At 41.8% G+C, this 15395-nt stretch overlaps 1 protein-coding gene across 1 annotated transcript; it reads right to left on the reverse strand.

The window, feature by feature from the left end:
- Positions 1–8918: 8918 nt before the first annotated feature.
- LOC140991943 (ly6/PLAUR domain-containing protein 1-like) lies at positions 8919–15146 on the reverse strand. Its single transcript, XM_073462116.1, has 3 exons — positions 15098–15146; positions 11772–11906; positions 8919–9160 (listed from the first exon to the last, which is right to left on the reverse strand). The coding sequence occupies exons 1-3, from the start codon at positions 15144–15146 to the stop codon at positions 8919–8921; spliced, it is 426 nt and encodes a 141-aa protein (XP_073318217.1).
- Positions 15147–15395: the final 249 nt, after the last annotated feature.

Consider the following 15395-nt stretch of genomic DNA (forward strand, 5'->3'; position numbering starts at 1 on the left):
GACCTTAAAGGACAACACAATTTCATACTGTTTTATTTTGTGTATATGTGGTGGACCCTGCCACCTTTCTAGCTTCAGTGTTCTGGGACCTTATTTTCCTCTGAGAACAGCTTGTTTATTCAGTTTATAGAAAAGATAAGCATCTCTGAGTTTGTATTATTAACTCATTAATATTATAAAAATAAAAATTCAGAGTTTGGATTACATAGTGCCCCTTTTTAATATATGTATATAAACATGATATATATGAAACCAGAGTCAAATCCCTTCTATGTTTACACATATTTTGCCAATAAAGCCGATTCTGATTCTGTGATTCAAATTTTCATTGATGTAATTTTATATTCTCTAAATAAAATGATCCCTTTTGTCAGAAACAATGTCGTGAGCAGGTCTGCTATTATCTTTTTCCTCCATTGAGCAAAAAATAGTAACCCACCTCATCTCGCCCTGCAGACTCCACCAGATGACATCAATGATTTAAGTGCCATCGAGGGCCAGACGAAATGGACCTCACCCTCCACGGCTGCACGCTGGACCGCTGATAAAGACGATATATGAGCAGGAAGGAGCTTCGGGGCTTCATTCTGGCTTCACCACATTAGAGCCAATCCCAGGGCCCGAGAACATTCGGCCATTTGTCCTCAGGCGGACTCATCAGTCACACGAGAGACTTTTCACCACAGCGACTCTCTCAGAAAAGCCCTCGGCTCTGCTGCTGCTGATAGAAACGGTCCTCGACTCTTGGACGCTTGATGGAGACTCTCCGTCAAGAACTGGAGATGAAACTATTTGTTTCAACGTTGCCAGAGCTGGAGCGAAGGATTTGCCAGGAGAAGGACTTTCCTTGGATCTCACCTCGGTCTTTTATCCTCTTTAGCTGAGCTGAGCAAACACATCTCATGGTTATAAAACACCAGAATCGGTCTCAACTCAACAAACTGGTGAGTCACAATATGAAAAACTTTTACAAAAGCTCTTATCTTTGAGAGTTTTACAAAGTGGAATTGGGCGATAAAGCAAAAAGAAAGATGTGAAGTGGGTTACAAGTTCAAGAACGTGACAATAATATAACACAGATTACAAAATTGCATTTCATCTTATCTCGGCCTGTTCCAGACCTCTGAATCACCGCCCACTGCTCAGATCCTTGAAACGATTCAAACGGCCTGGGTTTGCACTCGTTCAAGTGAGACTGTAACTTTTGCGAGATAAAGTAACACGGCAGTCTTTTTACAAATCAGAAGCTTCGTTCAGAAACAATGAAACTCAACTGTGTGCAATTTAATACGCTCAGAGACTTCCCCACTACAGCCTCGCTTGGTCTGGCATGACCGTTAGCTTTTGGTGGCTAATGTTAGCAAAGTTTGGCTGTATTTCGGTGTAACTGACGATTCACTACATTTTATTATCATGTACTATTACCCTGTAATCGTCACTTGTGGCTTTAATAACTATGTCTCAGAAAAAGGCTTCATAATTTTACGTTAACGGCTGTTTTCTTTGTTAGAAAACAGTCAAACCAACAGCTTTGTAGGCAGGATTAAAAATGGGGACACTGTCTTTTAGCTACAGAGTGAGACACCTCGCCTCTGTTCAATCTTTGGTGAGAGTTGCACATGCACATAACTTAACGGGGCAGGATGTAGCCAATCAGAGGCAGAGCAAGGCGAGCAAGGTAGTGTGATCTAAAATAACGCCGCTACAGCAGTAGCAGCTGTATGTCTGCAGACTGACTGGAGTGTAAATATCTCTTTGAGCTCAGACCTTAAGTCTGGGACCTTTTGCTTATGGTGACTAGCTTTAGCTAATGTTGGCTAACTTTAGGTAGATAATGCCGTGTAGCAGATGTTACTGAGTCAGTTTCTGATTTTATGACTCTTACTTGTGCTACTGTTAGGCTGTCATACTGTTTGTCTTATTAACCAATAGAAATTTAAAAACAATATTGAACAATATTGACTTCATATTGTGTGGAACAGGGTTTTATTTTGCCAATGATGCTGTTTTAAATATATATTCATGGCACTGAGTACCTGAACTCTTACCCTGACGCTCAGATTTTGTAATTTAATCTCACAAAAACAACCTCAGCTGTCTCTTTCTCTGTCATCACATAATCCCCGAGTGCTTTACATCCCTGCATGTCTCTGTTTTGAATACTAGAGGGCACCAGCGCTCTCGTTTTTTAAGAAACAACAGAGATCACTGAGCCTTGTAGGAACCATCGAGAGCCACTTACCTTAATAGCACAGAAAACATGACGATACAAAAGATTTGCAACCCCTCCTCCACTGACTCAGTCTTTTTTGCCTCCTCCACCACATTACATGTATTAAAACATCCATCCTGGAGTGGAACGAGTGATTTTTACAAGCCGCTTCTCTTGTATTTCTTGCAGACGTACAAGTATATAAGTACAAGTATGTATGTAAGACCAGTCTGATGCTTGTTAACGTGCCCACAGCTGTAGATTAAAGCCCCCCTCCGCACCGCTGTAACTTTATAATTGTGTTTACTTGTCTTTATTGGCACTACTTACTGGAATGAAGATCTGTGTTGGGGCACTAAAGTGGATTGGAGTGAAAGTAAAGTCTCGGGGTTGACTGCTAACTCATCAGATTTAGGTTATTGTTAAAGTTTTCCTCGTCTTATTCATCTACCATGTAATATATTTAATGTTAATTTAATTGAATTTCATTTTAATTCAGCCATTCAATCAATAGCAGAAACAGGCCTATTGACGCTCGGGTTAATACATTTGATTCATGAGTAATTAATAATAGAAATAAATGAGATCTGATGCATTTAGCTGTGATTCATTATGTCTATACTGGACGTACAGTAGCTGAACTGAAAGTAATTGACTCTCTGGAGGTTTTTTGATCTCGCTGTCCCCTGTTAGTGAAGCGATCTGGACCTCAAACACTTCCCGCCCACACCAGAATAGATCATTTCCCCCCTCATTTCCAATAGCCTACACAGTAAACAAAGTAGATGAGTTGAGGTCCCTCATCAACTGAAGTATTTCCACCGCCCGAGCCCTAATATGACTCTGTTTGCACGCACGTCATTAGAGCGAGGCAGAGGTGGGCCTTATTATTTTTAATAATCTCCTCTTTTTGCTGCTTCTTAATCCCGGGAGCTCTGCAGTCGGCACTTCCCCTCTGTGCTCGTCAGTCCTGACTCCTTCCTCCTCCTCCTCCTCCTCCTCCAGTGTTCAGGCTTAATGATGCTCTGTCATACCGGCTCGCCCTCACACCACAGGAGTCATTTTGCTGCTAATAGACTCGAAGTTTAAACTGCAATCAACCCAAGTGAGGTTTAAAAAAGCACCAAAGTCGACTGGTATCGCTGTGCTGATGAGGTGATTTGTCTCTGCAGTGGTTGAAGCTTGTTTATCATCTCTCTGCAAAATTATTGGAGGTTTTTGACTGTCTGCAGTGGGAGCTGCTCCTTTGTGTCTCTAACAATGCAGCGCTGCATTGTTAGGCACATAATTGAAAAACGGTTACTTGGAGACACTCCCAAGTCGATCACCATGGCCACAACTGGACTGACAAGTCTTGTCTTGCTTTTTAGAATTAATCCAGTTTTCAATGCAGTATTTTATCTGTTGTGTGTTTTCACAACGTCCGACACGAGTTCGCCCGAAAATGTAAATTCAGTCGCTATCTTCTCTCCCCCATGCCTGTGGAAAGTCAGCTGAAGTTTCACAGTCCACAAAATATTTCTGGAGCTTCACAGTAAAACAGCGTCGCAGGATTATCCTGAACAACTGACGTACATGTGAACTGACAAACATAAAATAGCTCCAAATTAATCCAATTCTCTGGAAGCCCAGAGATCCCAAATGTATCTGAAAAGATGTTATTTACACCCTTTTTAAGACAAAATCCTCACTGTTCCTAAGCAAAAATGGGTTGGTTGGTTTGTCGATTGGTTGGTTGGTTGATTGGTTGGTTGTTTTTTTGTTTGGGAGGTTTTTTGGTTAGTTAGTGAGAACAATTTGATGCACATCGTAGATCTCGGGAGCTTAAATTATGTTTAAGAAGTTATGGTTAGTTTGACATTTAGAGTGATAGAGGGCTATTGAGGTTGATATTGGCTTGATTGAATTAAAGGGGACTGTTATGCCTTGGTGGAGGTATGCACTCTACTTAGTACATTCCAGTTTTCAGTTGTTTTTTATGTTTTAAAGTCCCCATCTACCTCCTACCTATTTTGCTGTGAAGCTCCAGAAATGCTTTGTGGACTACAAACCTACCTGCCTTTCAGCTGGTGAGAAGATAATAACTGAATTTCATTTTTGGATGAACTGTTTCTTTAAAAAGTGCACCCTCATATCTCATCTTTTGCTAAATTACCTTACTTTCACTGGAATCTGATGTCGTCGCTTCAAGACAAAAGCAGCCGTTGTAAGACGAGCGTAATACAGAGTGGATTATGTCTGCTGCTCGTTCTGACACAACCTTAATCCTCTGTTTCATATAAAGCTTTTGTCACCTTCAGAACAGCCTGGTGACGACAGTGTTTTAGTAATAGGTGACAGACGGGAGACTCAAACATACACATGAACAGTAGACCAAAAAGACTTTCCACTGAATCATGCAGGCACGATGCAGTGTAAATATATGTGCATCCTCGTTGCTACCGCACACAATAATCAATAGATGAGTAATTGAGTGACGGTAGCATGCTGAAATGTAGTTAATTTAATCAAACGTGGGTTCCACACCATCCTCAGCCCGGCTGTGTGAAGGTTAAACGCACAGAGAGAGCATTCAGGCTCAGGTTACCACCCAGGGACCACCGGCAGTGGTGGATTTTATCTCCCAGAGAGTCAAATAAAGTCATCCCCTCCCTCCAAAACCCCCCAAAGTTCATGTATTGTATCTCTGAGGTGAGGTGAATGTTAAGCTTCATGTGGAGGTTGTTGCAGTGAAAAATGCTGCAGCTTCTTCCTTTTGCCCGGTCTAATAATGTGTCTAGTGATATAAACTCTGTTCCAATGTTTTTATAATAAGCAAGAGGTGCAAGTATCGCAATATTGCAGGATTCTCTTTAATTTCCTAGAAAGGGACGATTACGTAGGTCGGTTCCTTGAAAGCATCTAATTTGCTCCTAATTACTGTAAAGGGACTTCGGAGCTATGTTCATTGGGATACTTAACAATTAATTACTTCTAATTAAGTGCTAGCATAACCTTCTTATGCTATTAGTCTTTTATTCAGAGCACAGCAAGTCAGTAAAACATGTTGAAAAATGTGATATTTTCCTACAGGAAAGCCTACAAATGAAAACAATAATTATTGAATATTTACTTTGGTTTAGATTTTATGGGCTAGACTGAGGAGTTGGGACAAGCACGCTGCTCTGGATGTAAATAAAATCTCTTGACTTAATATGGCAGCCCATAGGGGACAATATCAAAATGATAATTTAAACTTTAGCGCCAAGCTAACTTGAATGAGGATAAAGTAATGTAATCATGCAGCTCTTCTAGACTTTCTAGATGTTATTGGATCTCGTGGCTCTAGTTATGAGAGAGAATCGAGTCATTTTGTGGTTGTGATGCTCAAAAAAATGTATCCACCACTTTACAGACCCTTTTTTCACAATGTTAGCTCATGCGAAAAAGTCTTTTTAGGCCGCAGTAGATCACTTGACAATGTAATTACATGGTTTGGCCACTATGAAAACTGGCCTGGGGGCTTGACCAGAACCAGAGTTGGGCTAGTAAGCAACAGAACTGGGCTTAGCAGCTTCTACATATGACATGACAGAGGTGAAGCGACGGTGGAAGATAATAAGAGAAAAAGAGAGTATCAGACTGATTTTCTGCCGTTGGCGACAGGTTCGCTAAATAAAAGGCAGCATGACGCCGAGCTGGACTTCTACTGTTGGACTTTTGCTGTTTTGTGTTGCTGCACTAGCCTGATGTTTGTCTGTGTTAGCAAAGTTGTCAGCTCGCTATTTTTTGACTGTAAGCTGAGTCAGCATCTTTTCGAGCAGGTAGCACGTTATGCTGATGACGTTATATGGTTCGTGTTACGTTAGCTCAGCATTACTGTTTAAGAAAAATACAATAAAATTCCTGAGCGTGCATGTTTTTACTTCAAGACGTAACATTGTTCCGACGTGCAGTGTTGTTTCAATCGCTACATAATGTTGCTTTAACATTATCTGCTCTAACACACGATGTAAAAGCTCTGAAAACGCACCATACATCCACCTGACAGCTCAGTTTTTCTGCAACATTTATTTACATCACACATCAGCAGAATACAGTGTTACTCTTCACAGAAGACCAGTCAAAAAACTGCCGTAAACATTTATCAGATGGACCATCTCTTCTTCATTTTTTCAATCACATGATGCTCTGAAATACGTCTTATACTATTAATCAACATACAACATTGTAATAATTGTGAAAACAATGTCGAATGGAGCCTCAGCGCACTTTCTTGGCATCTTGTCACGTGTTGGAACGTCTGCACTGTTGTTGTCTACAGCACATTCACCACATATAAATATAATACTGTACAGATACAGAAAGAACATAAATAAATCATTTGGAGGGGAATATTAACCTACAATTTTCACAAATAAGATCCCAACAGTAGGTCCAAATTTCTTTTCATTGGTTATAAAATGCAGTATTTGGTTTAGAGCATTGGAAACATGCAACACTAGCTATGATTTGGGCATTAAAGTCCTTAAAAATAATGTAAACTTAAAGGAAAATATGGCTGATATCACCCTGAAGCATTTCTCTAGTGAGAGTTCATTTGTGCTTTTTTGCTTGTTCCTACGCTGCACTATGTCTATGTAATATAAATTACACAGATTTCACAAAAGGAATATATGAATTATTGATGTCTAATTAATATATCTTTTATAACTTTTATATCTGATGATCGAGGATGAAGAAGCAACAACACAAACTGGCTTTCAAAAACAATTTTAACATCTTTCCAAGTAGTAAAACGTCAATTAATACTGTGCGGCAGTGGAAAAATATGCAGATGTATGATGGATGATGTGCTCCAAGAAACATCACAAACCCTTTAAATTCTTATTTCCTGAATCAAAGTGCCTTCTTCACCATAACATAACGACGATAAAAGTGTATTTCGGGTTGGAAATCGAGTCAAAATCTGCGCATTCAGAGCGACGACAGCAACGGCATCGACGAGAAAGAAAACTGACAGTGCTGTTTTTCAAACCATCAAACAAAGCCCACGAAATGAAAGCTAAAAAAAACCCGTCATTTTCTACAACGACTTCCACCGGCACCTTTTACAGCGTGTAATAACCAGAAAATAACTTCAGAGCAGCTTCCTCACAAAAACGCTCCACTTCACAAAAAGGCAAAGAAATCGAGAGATGGCTCGGCCCCAGACCGGGATGGTCCATCTCCAGGAAACGAGAGCGATAAATGATTCAGAAAGCTCGGTTTGCTTCCACTTCTCCAGGTTTCCAGAGTCGTTCTGAGTGGTTCCGGTGTCATATCGATCAGAATAACGATACAAGGTCAGTGCGGTGTCCAAAAATCTGCTCCTTCAGTGTATCCGAGTAAGGTCCGAGCTCCAAGGTGAACCTGTGAGAAAAAGGCACAATAAATAAATGTCACTCGAGGCACAATAAAGTGCACTGAGATGTCGCCCTACTGTTGCACCCATATGTTGTTATCGAACATCTCGCTCCAGAAGTGCATTATTCTGCTTCTTTAACAATCTTCTCGGACAGAATTTCGATTCTGGCCGCAGGAAATAAAACATTTAATAAGCGGTGAAGCCAGCTCGAGTCGGTCGGCCTCCGGTTCATCACAAAGGTGTTGGACGGGGTTGAGGTCAAGGCTCTGTGCAGGCTTGTTAGATTCTTTTACAACAACATGGAAAAGAAAACATTTCTTTACTGACATGATGAACCAGGAAAGAGACAAAAGTGGTAAAGTATCATTGTTTACATGTCCGTCCGTTGAATACATGGCCACAGCTAGCAGCCTGCTAGACAGGCTCATTGCTTGGACTGAGGAAATCAAAGTCCATCTCCCAGTTCACTAAATAACAATATTTCTCATTTGTTTAATCCATAAAAAATGAAGCTTAAAAATCATAAATGGTGGTTTTTTCCACTTTTTTCTTCAGGAGAATCATGTTACCTTCAGACGGCGCGAAGCTAGAGGTTTCCACCTATTTTCAACCTTTGTGCTAAGCTAAGCTAACCGTGTCCTGATGTTATCCTTTCCTTTAAAGGTCCAATTTGTAAGATAGTTGATTATTGAGTCTCATTTCCAACCTCATCATATTCTTATGTGTTGGGTTGGTGGCCGGCCAGACCGACCAATCCAAAGCGTCAGTATCTGACCTTTTACAAACATTAATAATGGTATCAGTCTTCTCATCAAACTCCACCAGACAGTGATTGAGTGCATCTCCCAAAATGTCAAACATTAGTTTTAATTTGAATCGAAGGGGCTCGTCCAAATGTGCTCAAGGTTGTCCACAAAAACATACTTTAAGGTGTTGATGAGGGAAAGCTTCAGATGTTAAAAAACGAGCTAACCTAAACCCCGACCTCAGCTCTTGGCTCTGAACTCTCTTAACATTACTCATTACTGCTGGCATGCAGCTACCACTATTATTATTTTGTCATCCAGTTTCCAGCAGCAAAAAGTGCAAACAAGTTTATCGTGTTTAGCTGAAGTTGCAAGGACGACCGGAATCGATTTGACTGCGTGTCCTGCTGCCAAAAATCTTTAAACTTGCAGAATTTGGCCCTTTTGACTTCAGGTTACAAGCCTTAATTCAGTTGTGCTGTGTAGCGTGAACGCTAAAGAACCAAACAAAAAAACAAAAACGACCTAAGGGGAAACAAACTGTACAGCGGAGGCGTGCGATGGGATCCTCCGTCTACGTCACAGGGAGGAGCGTCAGCAGCGGCAGGAAGGTCAGGAAGAGGAGACGGCGGCTCATCTGTAGGCTCGACATCGCCGCCGAGGGGACGGGACGCTTCCTCCTGGGCCCGTTGCAGAGCGCCGTGTTGCAGCAGGAGATGCAGACCGAGTTCAGCCGGCCCGTGCAGAACTGCTGGTAGCCGGAGGAGGCGATGAGGCAAGCCCCGGAGGAGGCACAGGATTTCCGATAATGTATTCCTGCAACAAAAAAAAACAGTGTTCTGAATTTGTAAGTGTCCAGATGGAGCACGATCTGTTATTGGCCAGTCATCAAGCCCTGAGATGTTGCAAAACATATCAGATTTTCCCCTGCTGTAATTGGATTGCTCGGACTGAAGATGTAACTTATAAGAGCCTTGCGTTTTTGCAATGCTGCAGCATTTTTATTGCACTTTACTGCGACGGAGCTATTGGCTTTCTGTCTGCTCTTATTAACTCATGTTAGTCAGCATGCTATGTGTTACTACACTCTGTATGCTTGTACGACGGAGGGAAACTCAACTTTTTATTGCCCTCCAGAGCCTCTGACTCTCTTATCAAGTGATGTTTCTTCATCTGGTCGAGATATATACTGGCGTCTTTATGTAATGTAGGTATTCTATCATTTATATGTCGTTCTGATTGTGTTATTTATCTTGGTTTCTGCTGTTTGCAAATGAAATTTCCCCTTACTGGACAGGAAAGGTTTGATTTAATCAAATTCAGATGAATTCGGCCGCTGTAGGCAGAATGTTACGTTATCTGGCAGTGCTTTTTATTGATGAAGAAAGAGAAGAAATGCACAGCTGAGCGTTTTTTTCCTGCTTTCAGTTCGTCATACACAAGTCTCCAGAAAGCTTCTGCAAAGGCGAAGCTTAAAATTAACCAAACAGTGCTGCAGATTCAATTTCTCACTCAAGACATCCCAAAAAAAGCCACTGCTGCTGGCACTGAACCTGTAACCATCAAGAGAAACTGTTTTATATCCTCAGTAATCTTGACAAACAGAAAGGCTCAAGTTGTTTTGTTGCTCCAGAGTTTAAGATAAGTGGCTGAAAACACCTCGGTCTTACTGGAAGTTTGATGATTTTAAAAACATCCAATTTGTGGCCAAGAAACAAAAAGAGGCAAACAAAGGCCGACTTCTCACTTCTAAGCAGAAACCATTGATTTTGCTGTCTGAAATGATTTGATAAGTTTTAACTAGCCAGCCAGCTAATTAAGCTAATGTAAGTTTAATGACTCACCAGCAAAACACTGTCCTGGGCTGACTTTTTAAAGTTTGACTCATTTAAAACACAAGTCTTGAAAAGAATGCGCCTGATGGCTTCACAGGCTACATGATGTCATGCCAAAAACTAAACTAAAGTTACACATCCAGGTCAAATAGGCCCCCCTGGCTGATAATCGACACAAGGAAGAAGCATATTTTATGCCAACGTGGCCTGTTTGCGTTTTCATCTCCGTTACTACTGTAGCTATTGAGCTAGTTAGCCAAACATGCTAATGTCTGCAGCTGATGATGGAGCAGATAAACAAACAGTTAAATCCATTCCTGACACCATTTCTCTTGTGTTTTTTGGTTTTGTAAAAGGCTAAAAAAAAAAACACTCCCCAAACTCTAAATGCTCTCCGGCACCCTAAAGGCTGAACCATTTTATTATCTGTAACGCAGTGCAAAACTAATCTAATGCTGTGTCAGAGGCAGCTGAGGGAAAGTCTCTCCTCTTTGACGAATGAGCCGAATAAAGTGGTCCAGCGAGATAATGTTCGCCGGGGCTTTCTGGAGCGACACAACAACAACGCACCGCCGTCATGACTCACATAAAGCCTGAGCGACAAAAACAGTGCAGGGGCTCGCATTTGTTTGGTTTTTAAAGCGTAGGTTTTTTACACTGCGTGGAAAAACTGATGTGTTAACACAGCCTGATGCTCTGTCTGCAAAAACGGCGCTTTCTGTTACACAGCGGGTTTTTTTCCACACATCAATCAATGCTTCCTCTCTTTGTCTTTGAGGCTGAGGAAAGGAACAAAACAACAGATAACAATGTCTATTACTCTGAAAATCACAGGAGACTGTTTTGACCCGTCCAGCCTCTCGCTGGGTCGGTCACACCGAAGATTAAAAGGTGTCTGGAGGGAGTATTTCTGTCTTTTTTGCAAACAGGTGCAAACATCCCATCTGATGTTGTTTATGACGGCTGCGCTCGCATGAATTATAGCAAAAAAGTGATATATTTTGACCTGCTGTTTTCCAGACAATTTTGTTTCCGACAGCACTGAGGCATCAGTACTTATGTTAATTCTCTGCTCCTGTTGGACATCAAGTACATTTCAGGTGCTTTGTGGATATAATTTATGCCTACCCTCATCTGAATGGCAATAAAATCAAGCTTAATGCTCGTAGCTCCTGAGCGCAGTGTTCGTCTCCGTCTCCGGTTTCTAGACAGTCACCTTTCTCCCGCGGATAAATAGCACCTCGGATACTTTTGGCTGACCCTCGCTGGGCATTTACACCCTCGACTGTAAATCTTCATCGACTCTGCCCTGGATCTGATCACGGATTACGAAAAACCTTGAGAGCCCCTACCTCTGCCAAGGAAATACCTAAATCTAGATCCATATCAGCACCCAAATACCTTTTTGAGATGATTGTGGCCGAATGTGCTCATATATCCAGATTTGTTCCCCAAAAACCAATCATTTGTTCCCTGGCCCATGGCCTAAACCTTCCACCAGTTTTGATTGAAATCTTTCAGGTTTTTCAGCAGCAGGAACAGTGTTGCTTGGAATAAACAGAAGGGAAAGTGGGCAGTGATGGTAAACTCACCATCGGGTTTGACCAGCACCTCCTTCTGGCACATGTCCTGTACGTTGACGGTGCAGTTGACGATGTACTCCGGCGTGGAGCAGTCATTGTGCTTCATCTCTTCGCACTGGTAGCACTGGATCTGAAGGGCATCTCCTGCACCGAGCAGAAGGAAAAAGAGATGAATACTGAAGATAATCAACCAAGTATTTGGTTTAACCTGCGATACATCTGTTGTTTGTCAAATACGGAATAAAATTTCACAGAATTTCAGAAAATGGCCTTAAAATTTGAAGCATAAATGTTTGTTTTGTGCAAAGATTACAGCTGGCAGGTTTATGATTCCCAGATAGCACATGTACGTCTTGGAGACGTTGGTCTGACGAATATGGGTTGTGTTGGAAACGTTTGCTAATTGGGAAGACGTTGGCATTTGGTCGACGTCTTGCCAATGTCTTCCCAATCAGCAAATGCTCCCGATACTTCGTCTTTCCAGCATAACTTGCACCGACACCTGCAAGACGTACGTGAGCTATTGTGCTACATTAACATTTTGCGTAAAGATTGCTGAGATTAAGATGAAAAGATCTCTCGTGTGTTTGCAGTAAATACTGTATGAGCAACAACCGTTAGCTTAGCTTAGCAAAAAGTCTGCAAACGTGAGAAAAATGCTAGCCTCGCTCTCTCCGAGGGTAAAAAGATCAAACTAACAGCAGCTCCAAAGCTCAATAACTCAAACATTTTAAGTTGTTGGTGCAATCTCTGCAAAAACTGAAGAAAAAGAGTAAGCTAGCAACAGGTTAGCAAAGCTAGCCTAGCTAAGCTAACCTGTTGCTGGCTTACCCTGCACACATGAGAGTGGTATTGATCTCCTTCAGTTCCAGAGCCACAACACATTAACTCTAATACATCTTTAATTAGTTTACAAAAGATCGCAGTGTCATTGGTTCAACACGCTAGCTTCGTATTTCTGTTTCCTCTGAATGACCGGAAGAAGATGGTTCGAGCTAAAATAGCATCCCTTGTAGCCTTTTTAGCTAACTGATACTTACATACTCATGTACATAACTTAGGTTACATAATTATGTCATTAATGTAGTTATATTAACTCAAACTATGATCTTTCCCTGAACCTAACCAAGTCGTATTGGTTAACAGAACTGGACCGTTGTCGGCAACAGACGTACCGCTAAACTTTTGGCAAGTAAGCGTGAAAGTGTGTTTCCCCAAATTTCGGACTACTCCTGTGAGATTAGTCTTGGTTAAAAAGCATCATATTTAAAGATAAAACTACATTTAAAAGGTCCACTTTGTAAGAAAGTTGATTATTGAACCCACAGCGTCAGTTTTTGAAAAAAAAAACAACTTTCTTACAAGATAGACCTTTAAAATTGAATCACTCCAGCTTCTACGTACACACTTCCTTTCCTCTGCACTAGAGCTCAGTGTCACCTACTTCCTGTTTTTTGTGACTCCAATCTATACGTTCCTCTCTTTCCTTTTCCTTTTGTCTTCCTTACAGATTTTGCCTTTGATGGTGTCGCAGCTCCAAACAAAACTAATGGCTCTCGAGTGCTCGCAGAAGGGCAGCGCCGACTCTAAATGACTTCACAAAGCACATGAGCAGCTCCTTCGCCCAAAGTCTAATCTTGGGGGCTTTTCTGCTGTTTTTATTGGCCGTCTCCTGGGTGTCGATGGAGAGGTTATAGATTTTGCACGTGGAGGTGAGAGCGCGCTTCGAATTCCCTTTCAACACCCATTTTTATAGGTGATAAAGCTGCATTTACAACACAAACAGGCAGCAAGAGGGACCTGAGATTGCCCTTGTGAATTCTCTTCGGTTCAGATAATAAAAATGGGATTGTCGGACTGTGACCGCGTCAAGTTTCATCTTTTAAAGCTGCCTGGATGAGCTTTTCTTATTGCCTGAAGCCTCGTCGTTAATGTACGCGTCCGTTGAAACTGGACATTTGGTGCAAAAACGTGCAGGAATCAAGATTTGAGAGCTAAAATGGACGTCGAGTGGATATTATGCTGTCAGTGTTGGTTAGATTGACATCTTGGTGCCATTTAAAGATCATATTTGCTGACACTTTTCTTGCTTTGCAGGACGTCTCTGACATATTAACACCGGCAGCCCAAGTCTATCAATTTATCGAGAGCTCACAATCACTTCTTTGTTGATTTTAATTGCATAAGTCAGTGTTAATTGGCACTCTGGATTGTTTTATGCCACCTGCCAGGTTCAATTCTAACAGATATCATCATCACGAGGAGGCACTCAATCAAAAAACTCCCCCCCCCCAATCCGAACACGCCTGCCCTTTCTTTCCTTCCCAAACATCCCACCGAGCCATCCGTCCCCTCTGACATATATTAGTGGCGTAATTATTGAAATGGCACCGAGCATTAATCTCAACTCTGACAGCGGCATCATCTGATAAAGGTCCACGAATATAACATCACAAACCCTCCGGCATAATTACTTTAAAGCAAGCCAACACCTGAGACGTCCATCCATCACCTGGAAGGAGAGTGATAACAGGGAAGTTTCTTATTTTTTGGGGGGGAGAATATCCGTCATACTGGAGGGTGAAATCCAGCTCATCAGTGTGAGAAAATTGCCTTAAATCTGTTTTTTTTTCACAACAGAAGTGGATGGTAAGGAAGCAAAAACCAATGTCCTCACAAGCACATTTACTAAAATGACTGCAGGCACTGAAAACAACAAACTGAGCGTCCTTTTTTCCTCAAATCAGGGTCCAACATGGCACAAAAAGGGCAGCATCTTCACCAACACTGGACAATCACTCATTCAAAGCAAACACATCTGTCAAAGAAGTGGAAACAAACGGCTCACAGGGAAGAGAGAAGCGCAAGTCTATGCGCACAGCACCGCTCGCTCCATCGGCGCGCAAAACCAGCACCAAGAAAACGCAGCATTTTCTCGATTTCTTCCCTGAATCTTAACATGTCGCTCATGTTTCTCCAAAAGTATCTGAACTCCAACAGTGGATTTTTGTCTTGTATTCGGCACATATCTCACACGCGCAGAGGAATTTCGTTCCCAAAAGGCAACAGTTATGTTTTTAGAGGTAATGACATAAAAAATAAAGTCGTTAACATTTTTGGAACAGCATATCAAGAGATTGAATTGTTTAAAATATCTGTATTATGGATGAAATACTTGAAAATCATCCAAAAAGAAAATGCGTAATAGTGGCGTTTTTCTTCCGTTGCGCATGGATCTAAATAGAAAGGATGTCAGAAAAATGAGAGTAAATCATAATTAAAAGACTTGTTTCGTTGCTGGAAGCGCTTCCACAGTCTCTCCAACTCTCACCTACCTGCGTCGACAAGGACTCCGAATAAAGTCGCAAAAACCAGAAGACGCATTCTCTCCCAAAAGACGCTCGGAGGGGAAACATCCGACCAAAATGAACTTCAGACGGGGACATGGAGGACAAGCCGCCGCGGAGGAGGAAGCCCAGCAGACGCGGATCCGCTGCTCATCCTGTCGGCTCGCGAAGCTCCGCAAAGTGAATGGACCCTTCTCTCCTCTTCCTCTTCTTCCTCCTCTTCTTCTCCTTCCAGCAGCGCGACTGGAGACGAACCGGGAGCGCAGAAATCATAAAGCGCACCACG

Source organism: Pagrus major, chromosome 24 (assembly GCF_040436345.1).
Source record: "Pagrus major chromosome 24, Pma_NU_1.0".
In the NCBI taxonomy this organism is placed as follows: domain Eukaryota; kingdom Metazoa; phylum Chordata; class Actinopteri; order Spariformes; family Sparidae; genus Pagrus; species Pagrus major.